Raw genomic sequence first — 16,987 nt, 5'->3', positions numbered from 1 at the left:
GTCTAGGCTCCATCCCACAGACGTCCCCCACGGCCCGAAAGCCTCGTGTAGGGTGGTGGACCCTTCCTGCGGCCCTGCAGAGACCACTGCCCTCAGACCCACTCATATGGAGCCATGGAGACCCCAGCGCAACCCCACGTCCGCGGCTGTGGCTCCCCCGGGCCGGCCAGCGCTCCAAGGCAGCACGAACCACACACACGGCCCCAAATCGCGGCGGAGAGGCAGCACTCACCGTGGCGGCTGTGGAGGTGTTGGTGGCCCCCGGGACCGTTCGCTGAGGTGTCCCCGTCTGAACAGCTGTCGCCGTCCCAAGTGAGGGTGTCTGGGCAGCGCCACCCAGAACAAGCTGAGGCTACGAGAAGCCAAAACACAAGGTAGATAGAGGCTGCGGGGAGACGGCCTTTGTGAGACTCCCTGTAGCAGGCGGGACCCCACGGGACATGAGGCCTCAAGGGACCACACCAGCCCCGCGGCAGACCGCGTCCCCGAGGGCCACCTTCCTGAGCACCGAGGAAGCAGTGTTTTGCAGCAAAAACTGACAGAAACGAAGCCAATGGCCGGGAAGAACCTGGTGGTCAGAAGTCGATCCTAGAAGTCACATGGTGACCAAAACAAATAACCTTTTAATAACCAAACCAGATCCCATCTCAGAACTGAAAAGAACAAACAGAGAAACCAACTGAAAAGCCCGTCACCTGGCTCGTGCAGGCAGGCTGGTGACAAGGAAGCCAGGACGTCACATGCACACGGGCAGCCCCACCCCCATGCGGAGGGCGGCACCAGGACTCGTCGAGGTCCCGGGCTCCCCCGCCGCTGCTGGACCAACCTTTCTTTGCTCCCCCAAAGTGAGTCACATCCAGAAACATCCTGGAAAGGGGGTTTTCAGAGCGGGCGGGGACTCGATGTAGTTGGTGTTGGGAGGGAGGGGCTACTTTGCTAAACGAATATATTTAAGCCAACAAACAGCTAGACATCAAACAACAACTGTCCTCGGTCAAATTCCCAAGACTTCTAGTCTACGTGAACAATCAGGATGCAAATATTTACTGTTTTTTTTTAATTAGCACTTTTCCAATTTAAAAATGGAGCCTTCTCCAATTTTTTAAACGTTACTCTCTTACGACTTCAGAAGGTAGGGGGCAGTGTAACCCCAAGCATGACTCGCTTGTGTCTTCTATCTAAGCAACCAGGCCCCGGGCGCCCTGCCTGCCAGACAAGGGGCTCTGACCCCATGGCCGCTACGGGGGGACGGTGGGCGGGCAGCTGTCTGCACCCCCCAGGCTGTGGACACTGGTTTCACGGGAGGACTGTGAGTTGGAAGAGATGATGGGCTCTTCCTTTATTATCTGTGTATTTTACTTGTAACGTTAAGCATGTATTACTTTTGTAACTACAAAATGGCAAATAAAAAACTTCAGAGGAGGGCTTCCCTGGTGGCGCAGTGGTTAAGAGTCCGCCTGCCGATGCAGGGGACACGGGTTCGTGCCCCGGTCCGGGAAGATCCCACATGCGGCGGAGCGGCTGGGCCCGTGAGCCATGGCTGCTGAGCCTGTGCGTCCGGAGCCTGTGCTCCGCAACAGGAGAGGCCACAACAGTGAGAGGCCCGCATACCGCAAAAAAAAAAAAAAAAAAAAAAAAAAAAAAAAAAAAAAAAAAAAAAAACTTCAGAGGAGAAACGTAAAGAACTGACCAACAGCCATCTTTGGGCAGCACAAGGGGAAGAGCAGGGTGCTTCGGGACGCCCAGAACCAGCCAGGGCAGCACTTCCAATTCCTGGGAGTTTTTCCTTTACATCAAACTTTATTCCTCACACTTGCTTCTACTGGTCAGATGAATACACGTTTCACCGGGATGATTCTGAGATTCTGGGAACCTATGTTGATAAACTTATTTTCTACTAAATCTCATGCAAAAGCTGACCATGAGCTTCACTACCTTCTCAGAAAAGGTTCCTTTCACTATAACTGAAGTTCAGATGCGCCAATCATCAGACTGAACTCGGGCCAGAAGACCCGCCTCAGGAAGCGCCGTTGCCTGGGCAGCTCCCGTCGCGGGAGAGCACTGAGCTCAGTGACTTGGGACCCAACGGCTCCTCCAGCTGCTCTGAAAAGCAATGTCACGGCTGCAGACGCCAAAAGGCAAAGGAGGACAAGACCAGGGTGAGTGGAGAGAGTACTGGACGAGGTGCGGCTGCAGGGAGGCCAGCCGAGGCCACACTGGGATGGGGGTCCGGAGTCTCTCACACCGCACATGTCCGCGCCCATCAGGGAGGGGTGCTGTGAGAATCGCACGCACGAACGCACATACACAGTGAGGGCGCGTCCTCCTCGGTGCAGGAACAGTTCGCGAGCGACAGACAGACAGACAGACAGACACAGACAGACACACACACACACACACACTCTCTCTCTCTCTCTCTCTCTCTCTCTCTCTCTCTCTCCCCAGAGATGCCACACCCTCAGTTACTAAGGCGACGTTTTCAATTGTACTTCCGGCACAGTGGGAAGCTTTTAAGAATGTTGCTGGTGTTAAACTCTATGCGACTTTAAAGAAAAGCAACTCTGATCTACGCTGTGTTCCCCAAACTCCAAAACTTAGCATCCAGCACCCAAACTCGCGAGGCCTGACCCCTGCGTCATGGACACCGCGGAGCCCCAGCCTCACCTGAACCCCGGGAGAGCGCTGCAGCGCGGTGCTGGGCTGTACCGTCGTCTGGGCCTGAGACACTTGCTTGATTATGGTCGTTGGGGTCACCTGCCGTGCAATAATGGGGGTCCCAGGTGCCTGAAAAACAAGGAGGAGTCACCTAGAAGGAGAGACAAGTGAAAGTAGTTCCCAGCACTTGGCACACCCAACACTCCATCCTCTAGTACAGAGCCAGCACGCTCAAGGGCCCCCAGGTCTAGTCACCAGCCTCAGGGAAGCCACCCTAAGTCTAAACTTTCCTTAACAAGTAAACGTGTATGATCGGAACCTCCGTCGTATAAACTGTAATACACTCCTTAACAAAGTCTCCGACTTGGTCTTTAATGAACGCATATACCTGGGAAATCAATACTTGTGTGGATTGCTTGTAATCTTGGCCACAAGCGCTAAAAAAGTAACAAAGGCACTACAGTAAGAAGCATGTGTTCCCTGGGCCTAAAGACTGGTCGCTGTGCTGCAGAAAAGGAAGTAAACGAGACACTTAAAATGAACTGTCCTACATAGTTAGGGTACAGAAAGTGAAATATCCCACGTCTGCATCTTACTGGACAGACTTCGACAGACCCTGAAAACTGCTCTGGGCTGTTCTGGATGTTCAGTCAGGGCAGGGCCCTTTGTCGGTCCCCACGCATGTACACGCCCTGTCTACAGAGCAGGGGTCTCAACTCCAGAGGAACGCGGCTGAAATCAACGGAGAAAAGAGTTTTCGAGATCTTCCTCATCTCCACGTTAGTCTCTAACCAGCCACCCGGCTCAGAGCAGCGCAACGGCAGCACGAGATAGAAAGGCATCAGGCGACAGAGTAGGGAGGAGGGAGGTGATGTGGGGCGTGGACCCAAATGGAGACTGAGAGGCAGAACCCTGGGGCGAGGGGCGCGTCCCAGGCACTGGGCTTCAGGCATCCAACCCGTCCTCCCTCCACAGCCCCAGGGGGCCACGGCCTCAGGGGTCAGGGCAGTAACCCCGAAAGGCTGAAGCCCCCTGTCTGCGGGGGAGAGGGGAGGACTATTTAACATGATCCTGTCAAGTTCTTCCGCGCCTCCCTGGTGGTAACGGCTGACACTTGCTCAGTGCTCCCTCTGTTCCACTGTCCTAACTGGTCCCCGTAACAGCCCTACAAGAGCAGCACCAGCGGGATCTCCACGTGGCACAGGAGGAAACTGAGGCCCGGGAAGGTGGCATCACAGGAGAGAAGGGGAGGGCCCAGGCGGCAGACCCCAAGCTCCTCCCGTGGCGTGTGGGCCACGCCACACCCCCTGCCCCCTCCCCTCCCCCCCACACCCCCACCCCCGCCAGGCCCTGCGCTGGCTCGCACTCACCTGCACGGTGGAGATCTGCACAGGAGGGGCACTTGTGGGCGTGGCCGGGCGGGGCGCCATGGCGGTCTGAGGCTGGGCCTGGGCGTGGGCCTGGGCCTGCATCTGGGCCAGGGCCTGCTGAGGAATCATTAACAGCTGCCCGTTCTCGCTCCGCACGAGGACCATACCTGGGGGAGGAGAGCTGGCATCGGGAAACACGCCCCAGGGCCGGACTCCACGGGGGAGCCCGGCAGCGCAGAGGAGGCAGGAGAAGCTGTCAGAAACAGTCACAGAACTCTAAACACACCCGCCGAGAAAGAGGGTCCGCAGCACGATAAAAACGTGAAAGGATTTTTTTCCTGGATTCAAACAACAACAGTGGGCCAGGCAGCCGAGCTGCTCACGCCGCCGTCTGCCCCCGCACTGGCCTGCAGGTCAGGAGGCCTGGAAGCTGAGGGCCTCGTGTGCTCCAAACACGGGCTGCCCGGCGTGGCCAAGTTCACAAGGCAGCAGGTGTCTGGCGGGAGGTCATGGCTGGAGCCTCAGACCCGAGCCCTGCCCTCGAGCAGGTGTCCCCAACCCCGTCCCCGTCCCCGCGGGCTGGGCCGGGCCCTGGGAGACAGCGCCCCACAGCCCACATGCCCAGGGCTCCCTGCCTGCAGTCCTGTGAGGCCCCGACACTCCTTCCAGGAACAGGACCACTCTTGGGTGGGGGGGCAGTGCTGTGCCCACGACGACCTGAGGCGCCCACCACAGACACAAAGACATGGAGGACCACTCGCACTTCATGGTGCTTCAGCTACGTCACTGGAAGCCCAACCCTAGCGGGCAGGTTTGGCATTAATTCCAGCTTCAAAAACCAGCAACCAATTATACCCTAGATTACATTAGAAACAGCAACACAACTTTCACACTTGATTTCCCATGACGGATTAGTGATGGAGCTGCAAGGGGAGACCTAAAAACGCCATGAAACGTACTCTTCCCAAAGCAAGGCCTCAGCAGAGGGCCCTGCACGAGGCACCCCACTGAAGAGCAACGCAGCCGGGCAAGGGGGTGTCGACCAAAGAGCCTGCTGCCTGGGCAGCCCCTGTGTCCTCCCATGAGACAGCTGAAAATCAGGTCCGAGAACCTCCTGCCAGCTTCACAAGTGAGATCAGGCTTTCCCAGTGCGATCCAACTCACAAGTCTGAGAAGTCTCTGAAGCTGCTGGGTCCCGGCTCCTTCGACACCCATTGTGACATCAGGAAATAACAGGCCTTTCCCTGGGGTCATATCTGCTACACTTGATCCAAAAGAACCATGTGTATGCCCATTACGAGAGTTTCCCTCCAAAACATCCCTTTTAAAATAAGCCATGTTGCAGCAAAGGAAACCATAAACAAAACAAAAAGGCGACCCACAGTATGGGAGAAAATATTTGCAAGCAATGCGACCGACATGGGATTAATCTCCGAAATATACAAACAGCTCAAGCAGGTCAATATTAAAAAAAAAAAACGAACAACCCGATCAAAAAGTGGGCAGAAGACCTAAACAGACATTTCTCCAAAGAAGACATACAGATGGCCAAGAGGCACATGAAAAGACGCTCAACATCACTAATTATTAGAGAAATGCAAATCAAAACTACAATGAGGCATCACCTCACACCAGTTAGAATGGGCATCATCAGAAAGTCGACAAACAACAAATGCTGGAGAGGGTGCGAAGAAAAGGGAACCTTCTTGCACTATTGGTGGGAATGTAAATTGATACAGCCACTATGGAGAACAGTACGGAGGTTCCTTAAAAAACTAAAAATAGAACTACCATGTGATCCAGCAATCCCACTACTGGGCGTATACCCTGAGAAAACCATACTTCAAAAAGATACACACATCCCTACATTCACAGCAGCACTATTCACAATAGCCAGGACATGGAAACAACCTAAGTGTCCATGGACAGATGAATAGATAAATAAGATGTGGTACATATATACAATGGAATATTACTCAGCTATTAAAAAAAGAAGGAAATAATGCCATTTGCAACAACATGGATGGACCTAGAGATGATCATACTAAGTGAAGTCAGTCAGACAGAGAAAGACAAATATCATATGATATCACTTATATGTGGAATCTAAATTATGATACAAATGAACTCATTTAGAAAACAGAAACAGACTCACAGACTTACAAAACAAACTTATTGTTACCAAAGGGGAAAGGTTGGGGGGGAAAATTTAGGAGGCTAGGATTAACATGTACACACGACTATATATAAAACAGATAATCAATAAGGCCTACTGTACAGCACAGGGAGCTCTACTCAATGTTCTATGGTAACCCATATGGGAAAACAATCTGAAAAAGAATGAATATATGTCTATGTATAACTGAATCACCCTGCTGTACACCTGAAACTAACACAACGTTGTAAATCAACTATACTCCAATATAAAATAAAAATTAAAAAACTAAAACTAAAAAAATAAAATAAGCCATGCTAAAAAAAAAAAAAACCATCTGCTGCTGCAAATAACTCACTCTTTTGAAACCTGGGAACTTGTTAAAGCACTGAGGAGAGAAAGGCCTGGCAGGCTGACAGCCGGAACTGATGTATGTCCACGCCCTAAGAAGTTTGCGCCATGCTCGGGACAGGTTTGGTGGGCCGGGGGAAGCTCAAGGGGCCAAAGAAGTCAGGGTTGGGCCACTGTGGCGGGGTGTTGCACAGCCCCCCACCCTGGCCCATGCCTGTGCTGGGGCCCCCAAAAGAGGGCTCTCGGTGAACACCCAGCCGTTCACTCACCGGCCCGCTCAGACGCCCGTCCAGAGACCCCTGCTCCTCCCTCGCAGGGATCCTAGGGGGCAGGGCAGCCGAGCAGGCCCCTGAAGTTCCCACGGCTGGACACCCCTATTTCAAACTTGCTAATGGGGCAGCTGCTGCCTACATTTTAATTATCGAATGCTCGTTTGCTTGAAAAATGATGTCTGCAGAAATATAAAGGAATGTTTAAATAATATTCATGAAAAGCAACGGGATTAATATGGCCATGAAGTGACGGTGGTCTTTTGGACACCAAAGTCTAGGAAAATGGACACTAGGGCTGTGTGATGTGCCTACGGTGAGATGGCAAGGTGGGGATGGAAGCAGAAGTCCAGCCAAGAGGTGACCGTGGGACCCTGGAAGTGATGAGACCTCTCTGTAGCACTGAAAACGTCTCCAGTGGTTACAGACAGGGGAAAGCAACAGCCTCTGGGCATGAGGGCCACGGGGCTGGTCTGGCCAGCGGCTCCGCGGGCAGGCGTGGCAGGCGCTGCGCCCGGGACACCTGTCAGCTTCCCTGGGTACCACGTGCACAGTCACTGGTTCTGACAAAAGCGGAGTCAGACATGCACGCGACGCCTGGGGTGAATCCAAACAGCAGCACTGGCCTCAAACACCCCGCCGTAATGACACTATCACGCTCTGGATCTTGTAAACTCTGGTTACCACGCGCACTTCAAACAGATAACTATGCAGTGTCCATTCAAAGGCGAAGAAACACAACTCTGTCTCAAAATGTAACTTAAATGACTTTTAGATTAAAGGTCACGGAAGAGCAATCCCCCGCGTTCGCAACAGGCAGCATGGCGGCCTGGGACGCACACCACCGGGGGCCCCACCCGGCTGCAACCCACGCTGGGAAGCCACCTGTCATCACCCCTCCGCGGGCGCAAGGCCAGCTCTGGGAGCGACTCAGGGAAGGGCCTTACGGACAGGGCCACCGAGGCTGGCGGGGAAGTGACTTCCCAGGAGCCCCGACGCAGGCCCGCACAGCACGGCGCTGCACCCAGGAGCCCCCGAGGCCCCAGCACACACACCCAGGCAGTCTGGCTTGAACAGCGGCCCAGAGGAGGGCTGTATGCATGGGCCATGTTCATCCCAGCCTTACGTCAGGGAGGAAGTCAAACTTGTCGCACTGAACACAGCTTCCATTTCAGAAGGCCTGGGGAGGCCAGGAGCCATGGACCCTGCCCAGGTCCCCCTCCCTGCACCCCTCACCCCTCCACCCAGGACGCTCTGGAACCAAAACAGGCCAACGTGCACGAGCAACAAGCACAACACGGCGAGTTCAAGCAGCCAGAAAGCCATTCAGGGTTTCGTTTTTAAATAATTTTAACATCTTTCTTAGTATAGTGATAAGTGTTCATGAGAGAAAACCTGAGAAACATGGAGATGTAACAAGGAAGACAGAAATCTCCAGAAACCCCATCTCCTTTGGCTACTAGACTGTGCATTTCCTTCCACTCTCTGTCCTACGTGCACATGTATAACATATGTGTTTTGATAACCATAAAGAAAATTGGGGTAATTTTGTTGATATTTGGCTTGGTAATTTCTTTTCAGAACCGTAATTTTCAGTGGTTACATATTTCATCCAGAAAGTATTTATGATTTCTTTATTGATGAAGACAGGCATTTTCTATTTTTTGTTACTGTGAGAGCTCAGGTTCTTCAATTACAACGCGCAGCACAAACCCACATCAGCCGTGTTAAGGCCACGCTGCTTGGCCGTGACCGAGCCTCCGCGTGTTCATACGTAAGACAGACATGACACCGCCTGTTTGGGAGGCCGGGCGCCGACGCAGCCACAGAGCAGAGGGAGCTCCGTAGGGGTGGGGCCGCGTCCCCCATCACAGCCCAAGCACAACCAACAACCCTTAAGGACTGAATGAATCCCAGCCTCCCTCAGTCACCAGAGTTCAATATCAACTCGAGTGTTCTTACCCAATGTTACGGTTTTTCTGACCCCTTTCATGCCAACATTTCTCACTGTATTTTTAACCAAGATGTAGGTCAGCCAGAGCTACACTACAAATTAAACAGGCATTTTCTGCCCCGCCTGGGAACGTCCACCTGCAAGACATCGCTTCTGGGGAAATGTTCTTCAGCACGAGCCTCGGGGGCTCCGGCCTCGGCCTCACCCCCGTCACACGCACTCGTCCTTCCACCTGGGCTCGGGGGGGGCTCCCGGCTGCGCTGGCACAAGCAGGGAACAGCGGCCGGGTCAGACGGACCAGACCGCTCCCTGCCCACCCCCCACCCCGACAAGGGTCCCCAGCACCGTCACCTGCCGGACGGTGCAGAGGGTCTGCAGAGAGAGCGCTACGAAAGGCAGATCCTCCACAACCAAGACATGCGAAATGGAACTGCCCCCAAACCCCGACATGAACACTGAAGAAGCCAGAATCGGGACGGGAGCACAGGAACCCGCGCGTGGCGTGGTTGTCACACAGCTGGAGAACTCACTCCTGAGAGCCGTGACACGCTTCCTAATCGTACAGTGGGGCTGGGGGGAGGGCTCCCAGGACCGCTCCGTCCAGAACCCAGGCCGCAGCAGCGGAGAGAAGAGCCTGGGCCTCGCGGAGCATCCCTGAGACCCAACAGCCCGGGAGAACAGCCACTGGCCAGCGTGACGGTGGCCCTCCTGCCATACCACCTCCCCCAGCCCTGCCCAGGGTGCCTGCCCCTCCAGCAGGTCCCCATGGGACGGGGTCCCCCAACTATTCCAACAGAAGCAGAGTCAGCAAGACGCCAACACGGGCGCTGGGGAAGCTGACTTAAATGACGGCCTAAATGTTCCTTTCGCTCTTGTGGCTGTTTGCCTTTTACACCACCTAAAAGAAAGTGCTTAAACCTGCAGAGCTGTGGCTCCAGGAAGGCCAGCGTGGGGGGGAAGGGGCGGGAGGGGTTAAGACGAGTGCTCACGGGGCTCCGCGTCCTGGCCGCAACTTCACAAGCCCTGGGCATGGAGGGCAGAGCACGGCAACCGCGCCAACCTGCGTGCTGCCCTGGCGCCGCCCCCGAGGGAGCCCGGTTCATGGCCGGCTCACGAGTGGGCCCCGGCCCCCCCGCCCCAGGGTTTCTCTCCTTCAAGAGCAGCTGGGCAGGGCCTCGACCTCCCCACACCTCGGGGACACTCCACCTGCCTCGCCCAGGACGCCACAGGGTCCTCACCGTCATTCCCGAGAATTCTCACCCTCGGCCCTGAAGTGGTGGAGGACCCACCTGCAAGTGTGACATGAGCTCGGGTGTGTGAAGAAGTCGACCCGAACCTGGCGCCCTGTCCCCCTTGAAGGCTGGTCTTACTTCAAGGGGCATCTGTGCTGTAACAGTAGGCGCACAGGGCGTATTGCTTCTAAAACCGGTTCCCCACTAAGCCAGATGTGATCTTTGTCATCATTGCAGGGGGCAATTGAAGGCTCGAAGCCGGAGCAGCGCAAGAGAAAACGCTGCTGCTAAGAGCACTGGCATTCCCGCATTCCTGAATATTTAGCTAAAGATGAAGTTTCTGACCCAATTCAAGGTCCAGCGTCTGCAGCTCCCTGCACACCTCACACGTTGTTGTAAAATCACGCTCTTTTAATTCGTACATTGAAGACTACAAGACACTGCTAAGGGAAATGAAGGAAGACCTAAACAGGTGAAGAGACTTACCATACCTTGTTCACGGGTCGGGAAACTCAGAATCATTAAGATGTCAGCGCTCCCCAAACTAACCTGCAGACGCAATGCGATCCATCAAAACCCCAGCAGCCTTGTGCGTGGAAACAGACAAGCCGCTTCTAAATTCATATAGAAATGCAAAGGTCCTAGAGCAACCAAAAATCTATGAAAAAGTACACGGTCGGAGGACTAACACTTCCTGTTTCAAAGATGGATTAGAAGGCTACAGGAATTGAGACGGTACAGAACTGACACAGATTCAGCCATAGACCCCACCACGCACGTGCACGCACACAGGGTCTCCGCCTGGAACCTTCCTCTTTCCCAGCTGCCTCCTAACCCCCACTCATCACAGACCCCACCCCACGGTCTGGGGTTCCGTGCACCCTGCTCCTGCAGCTGGGTCTCCCTGAATGGCTGGACCCAGCACCCTGGCCTCCTGCACCTGCTAAGTGGAAGCTCAGTGCAACTGACAGGGCACAGAACCACAGAGGTTCACAATGCCGGCCCCACAGGGCGTTCCGGCCCTTGTCCCACCAGGGCTGCTCCAGGCCGCAATACACCCCTCAAATGTTACTTCCTTAAATTCTCTTTAAGTACACGTTAACTTTAAATGACTAACATACTTTGATAAGATTAAGAAATGACTAATGTGTGTATGTGTTTACATGTAACACACAACTTGTGTGTGGGTTTTGTTTGTTAAGGCAGCGCCCGCTGGAAGTGGACCCCTCTTACAGACCATAACCTAAAGCTGCCGACATCCACCCACAGATATCCTTCCCCACGGTGGCTGCACATTACATGCTTTACCCAATGGCTCCAACAATACACACCAGAGGCGCAGCCGCTCACCCCCATGTCAGCGACAGCTTAAATCGCTTTGATAAAACCGTCAGGAACAGGTGACTCTAGAGGGAGAGTACGCAGGTATTCACTGTATTAGTCTTCTCTGTAAGTTTTAAATTTCTCAAAATGAAAACTGGAGGCGGGAAATGCTTCGCTATGTAGAGATGCAACCAGAGGTGACGTGAGCTTGGTTGAGGGAGGGAAGAGGGAAGAGGGGAGGGGGAGGGCAAGGTAAACAGGTGTGTCCCTATAACCCTACTTCCACAGGAGCTCAGGTCCCAGCCCTCGGTAGCAGGAACCCTGCTATCTGCCTGGGGCACCCGTCACACACAGCCCCCGTGCACACGCCCCGGCCTCCAGGCACAGACAGCCCAGTAAGACCAGGGGCAGAAACCAGATGACCTACAGCGGCCAGGGACTGACCTGGGGGCTGGACAGCAGGGAGAACAGCGCTCTGTGGGGCACAGCCACGTCAAGGTGACGTGCGTGTGGAGCCGGCCAGACCGTCAGGGACGGTGCACACAGCGGCGCCAGGAGGGCCAGTGAGCGGGCCGCAGGCTGGTGTCCCAGGGGAGGGGGGACGCGAAGCGTCCCCCACACAAACACCGTGCAGGGGTCGTGCTCCGGAGACTCAGGCCCCCGCACGTTACTTTTAATTTCTCTTCACTTCACACGGTGACTCTCACTGTCTTGATGACACTGAGCCACGATCTGAAGTGAGGCAAGGCGTCCTCTGGGGCTCCTCGGACGCTGCGTTTCAGAACCTCGCTACTGTGTGCACACGGGCACACACCCCGCAGAGCTGTCCCACGGGGCAGGCTGGAGAATGAGAACGAAGGCAGGGTGGCAGGTGGGGGTCGGGGACGGAGGGGGTCTTTCCCACGTCAAGCATGCCCGTACAGGCTGGAATAATTTCTGAAAACCAAATTTTGCTCTAAAACTTGACTAAGTTGCCAGTAACCACAGCCGTCTTATCTACTTTAAAAACTGACCATGAAAACGTCTATCTCGCAATTCCCAAAAGCAACACGAAGGGCCAAACAGCAGACGCTGGACCTCACTAACGAGCGAGGGGGGCAGGTTTCAGGCGACGACCTTCACCTGCCCCAGACGCGGCTCAGGGTCATCTCTGCCCTCCGCCCCGGCACAGGGTGGACACGGGGCACACACATCCCTGCGAGGATCTTTCTGGCAACACCAACATTGTGACACGTGTCCCCTGACCCGGCGCTAGCTGTTCTGGATCCCCGTGCAGTGGGACACTCGCCTTCAGGGGCCAAGTGGCCGCGACTCTGCTGTACCCATATGGTGTCCACAGGCAGTCCACCCATGCACTGGCGGGGACACGTGCCCTTGATGTGCAATGTGACGTGAAAAGACAACGGCAGAACAATACACGTGACTGGCTCGTGTAAAAGTCACGTGTGCGTGCTCAGTTATGCACTTGAGAAATGAAAAACGACGGTCAAGATACACCTAAGGGGAACTTCCCTGGCGGTCCAGTGGTTAAGACTCCACGCTTCCACTGCAGGGGGCACAGATCTGATCCCTGGTTGGGGAACTAAGACCCTGCCTGCCACGCAGTGCGGCCAAAAAAAACAAACAAAAAAGAAGATACACCTAAGGGCGCTGACATCTCAGGAGAAGACATGTGTCCACAGTTCTTTAAATTAGCTCTAGGGTCACTTTGTCATTTAAATGAAACCACAAAAAGAAAATGAGCACCAGGAAGCGCTGGGGTAATGGGTTTTCGGGGGGGGGGCCACACCCCACAGGCCCCAAGGTCCTCTCAACCCTTGGGGCCACCTCCACCTCCCTCTTCCCCAAGGTCCACCACCGAGGGTGCCACCTGTGTGGCTCAGCTGCCAGTGCTGCTCCGTGGCCCACATGCTGTGCCACCCGTCTCGGATACTCCATGCTGCCTCGTGTGTCTGGGGCTGGCAGGGCCTCACGAGTGCAGGGCTCCGGGGCCGCAAGCACCTTGTCATCCCACTCCTCTTCTGGGTGGTAGAGGGAAAACAATGTTCCCCCAAAAGGACGCGTCTGGCGCCCCTGACAGCACAGCACGACGGAGGGAAGCTCTCTCTCCTCCAACCTCACCAGGGACACGGGCCTCAGCCCCGCCGTAGTGTCCACGGCCCTTTACTTTCCGATGTCCGTGCATCTGCCTAACTAAGCACACCTGGCCGAATGCCCTCACCCCTGCTTGTACACGTGCGGCAAACGGGGAATGGCTGTGTGACCTGCAGGTCTCTCCAGGCGCCTTTCGGTGGAACGCCTCTGTGGAGGACGCCTCCCACCCGGATCCCACCTCTGCCGTCTCTTACGTCCTCACTTCAAGCAGTCAACAGTGGGTTCCCAGTTCCTCACATTTTCAAAATCCCTGAAATCCATGGGCCTCAGAGGCTTCCCCGAGTTCCTCCTCTGGGGGCCCTGGACCCACAAAGTGGCCAAGGATGAGGTTTGGGGGCATCCAAACCCCACCCTCCCAGCACCAGAGCCAGTGGCCCAGAGCCTGCGAATCAGCTGCTAAGACGGCCCTCCCGTGAGGACAGCCAGCGAGCATCCCGCGGGCCTGGGTGAACCTGCCTTGAGCATTCCTGCACTCCTGGCAGAAGCCTGAGCGTATTTCACCGTGTGCCCACGTCCAAAGTTCTAAATATTCCACACTAAGGGAGAACTTGTACCCAGGCCCCATTTTACAGTGTTCTCTCATCGGTGGATTCTGACCTCCACTCAAACAGTACTTTGCTCCCTTTGCTTTGACTGGCAGAAGCCAATCGGTGCCCTCCACCCGCCCCCACCACGGCAGCCGACAGAGCCCCAGGTGAGCACTCCTCCCTCAGCCTGTTCCATTCTATCTTTCCTTTACCTTCCCTTTCCCCTGACCTTCTCTTAACTTTATCTTCTATTATTCTTATCATTCATCTGAAGTTCTTCCTAGAGTAAGAACGTGTGTAAATAAACAAAAGAAGGACGAGCAGATGCTCCTCCCGACCTCAGGGATGCAGCCAGCAGGCGGGTGCCTGAAGCACCCGCCTCCCCCGCAAAGCTGTGCGCGTGTCAAGAGCAGCTCCGGAAACAGGACAGGTGGAGAACACACAGGATGCTCCGGAGGAACGTCCCGGGCCTTTCTCAAGATCAGTAAGCAAAGAGAAAAGAACCCACCCTATCGGAGTTACCCGCCATGGCACGTGACTCAGCAAGCTCTGATTCCACGGACGGGTGAGCACCAGCTTCTCTTACCCAAACTCCACAGGTCTGTCCAGATTGATACAAACACCTCTACCCTTTCAGGTGTTCAACTGTTCAGTAAATCGGCCTTTAGCCAGAGGCCAGACCAGGGCTGATCTGAGAGCCGAAGGTGGGAAGCCCGGCCCACTGCCCCAGACAGAGCTTGCCCGCTGCAGGGCCGGGCTCCGGCGTCCAGGCCGAGGGCCCGCACGAGGCCTGGTCTGCGGCAGCTAACTGAACTCCAAGTGTGGGTCTACTTGTTGTCAACACACTTTGAGCAGTGTGTGAACCCCGTGCACAGTTTCCAGGGGACTACGGTCAGGCGGCAGACAGCACACACGCCACAGTGTTTATGGCCAACCTCAGCTACCTGGCCGCCTCACTTGTTGAAAACACCCGAGGAGAAGACGGAGCAAAACAAGGGACTCTGAACTACATTCATTCATCCCCTCAGCCAGCCCGCCAGCTCACTGAGGACCTACCCTACTGTGTGCCGGGCTGTGCGGAGCCCGACGAGAACCGGAAACACACACCGGGCTGGGGCTTCCTACACGGCGGGGAAGGCAGGCACCAGCCAGCAGCCCACCGCCTCCCATCAGCCCTACAACCAAGCAATGTGATCAATCAGTGCCACAGCCAATGCTACAAAGGGGAGGTGCCCGGCACTGTGCAACCAGGAGATGTTCTTGCTCTAATCTGAGGGGCCTGGTTTCCCGAAGGAAGCAACACCAAAATGACCCGGGAAGAAAGAGTGGGGGCTGGCTGTCAGGAGACGCAGGGGAGAGCCCCCCACGTCCCAGCAAGGCAGGCAAAGACCACCTGAGGGACATGCTGAGGAGAGAGCCAAGGGGACCCGAGGGCTGAGATCCAAGACCCCTCGGCCACCAGACAGGAGGGACGCGGGCCCAGGCAGCGGGTCATGGCCCCCAGCTGCTGGCTTCAATGCTCTCCAGGGAGCACGGGGTGGCAGGAGAAGCCAGAGGACCAGGATGGGCAGGAGCTGACCAGCAACACTGCTGGGTTTTAAGTAACTGAAGCACCCACAGTAGCACAACAGGCATTTGACAAACTCAAAGTCCAATGGACTAAAAAAATTAACATCCTCCGCCAAGAAAAGCAAACAACTTTAGAAAATGAGGAATGGCAAGGAACTTCCTTAACTTGATGAAATAAACCTACAAACTCCTATCTCCAATGGTAAATCATTAGAAGCATTTCCTCTGATATCAGGAACAATTCAAGGGTGCCAGTCAGCACCCCTTCTACCCAAGACCATAACCAGAGATCCCAGCAAGCCCCACAAACCAGAGGACAGACAGGTCGAGAAGTGGGAACATGAGGACTGGAATGAAATAAAACTATCACTAATTGCATACAACAGGATTCTCTACATATAACGCCCCCCCAAAAATCTGCACATACTTTTCTTTTTTTTTCTTGCTGTACACGGGCCTCTCACTGTTGTGGCCTCTCCCGTTGCGGAGCACAGGCTCCGGACGTGCGGGCTCAGTGGCCATGGCTCACGGACCCAGCCGCTCCGCGGCATGTGGGATCCTCCCGGACCAGGCCACGAACCCGCGTCCCCTGCATCGGCAGGCGGACTCTCAACCACTGCGCCACCAGGGAAGCCCCTGCACATACATTTTTAAATGAAAGTGCTTGATAACATCGCTATATTTAAAGTCCATATCCAAAATTCAACTACAATTCAATATTTCATCAACAAAGAATCAGAAAATACAATTTTAAAAAACTACTATTTACAATAACAGGAATAAACTTAAGAGTGTCCTGGAATGAATCTAACAAAATATGTGTAAGACCTATACGGGAAAGAATATATAAAACTTGATTGAAAGATGTTATAGAAGACCTAAGGAGAGGGATATGCCCTATTCATGAATACACTAAGCACTATACTGTGGATGGCAATCCTTCCCAAATTGACCCACAGAGCGATAAAATTCTGATCAAAATAACCTGGGCCTCAAAGAGTTGATGCAAAAATTTATAAGCAAGATCAAAATACCAAGACTACAAAAAGAAGAAAAACAAAAAAAATACCAAGACTAGCATAGACAATTCTCAGGAAGAACCTAGTGGGATACCAGCCCCAGTAGACACCTAGAGTCAGCATGAAGCTACACTATTTATGGACATGATGGTACTGATGAAAAGACAAATAAACCAAGAGAAAACTACCGACAGCCCAGAAACAGATCCCTACATAATATAAGACTTGAAATATTACAGAAGGGACATGCAGATTAGTGAGACAAGGAAGGTCATTCAAGTAAATAGTACCAGGACGACTGTTTATCCAAATGGAAGAAAAGTGAAAACGGAACTCTAACACACCATATCCAAGTCTGATTCCAGGAGGATTAAAGACATAAAAGTGGAAGCAAACACTAAAATTTTAG

At 54.2% G+C, this 16,987-nt stretch overlaps 1 protein-coding gene across 1 annotated transcript in view; it reads right to left on the bottom strand.

The window, feature by feature from the left end:
- Window positions 1-16,987, bottom strand: part of TAF4 (TATA-box binding protein associated factor 4) — a 72,999-nt gene that overhangs the window by 27,500 nt on the left and 28,512 nt on the right. The window contains exons 2-4 of the mRNA XM_081256882.1: window positions 4,026-4,192; window positions 2,665-2,784; window positions 233-352 (exon numbers count right to left, since the gene is read on the bottom strand). Of these exons, the coding sequence (XP_081113008.1) occupies window positions 233-352; window positions 2,665-2,784; window positions 4,026-4,192 (407 nt within the window). The remainder of the gene's footprint in view (window positions 1-232; window positions 353-2,664; window positions 2,785-4,025; window positions 4,193-16,987) is intronic.

This window comes from Mesoplodon bidens (assembly GCF_964165515.1).
Source record: "Mesoplodon bidens genome assembly, chromosome: 15".
Lineage (NCBI taxonomy): Eukaryota > Metazoa > Chordata > Mammalia > Artiodactyla > Ziphiidae > Mesoplodon > Mesoplodon bidens.
The sequence above is the reverse complement of the archived record's forward strand: the minus strand, read 5'-3'. Positions and strand labels throughout refer to the sequence as shown.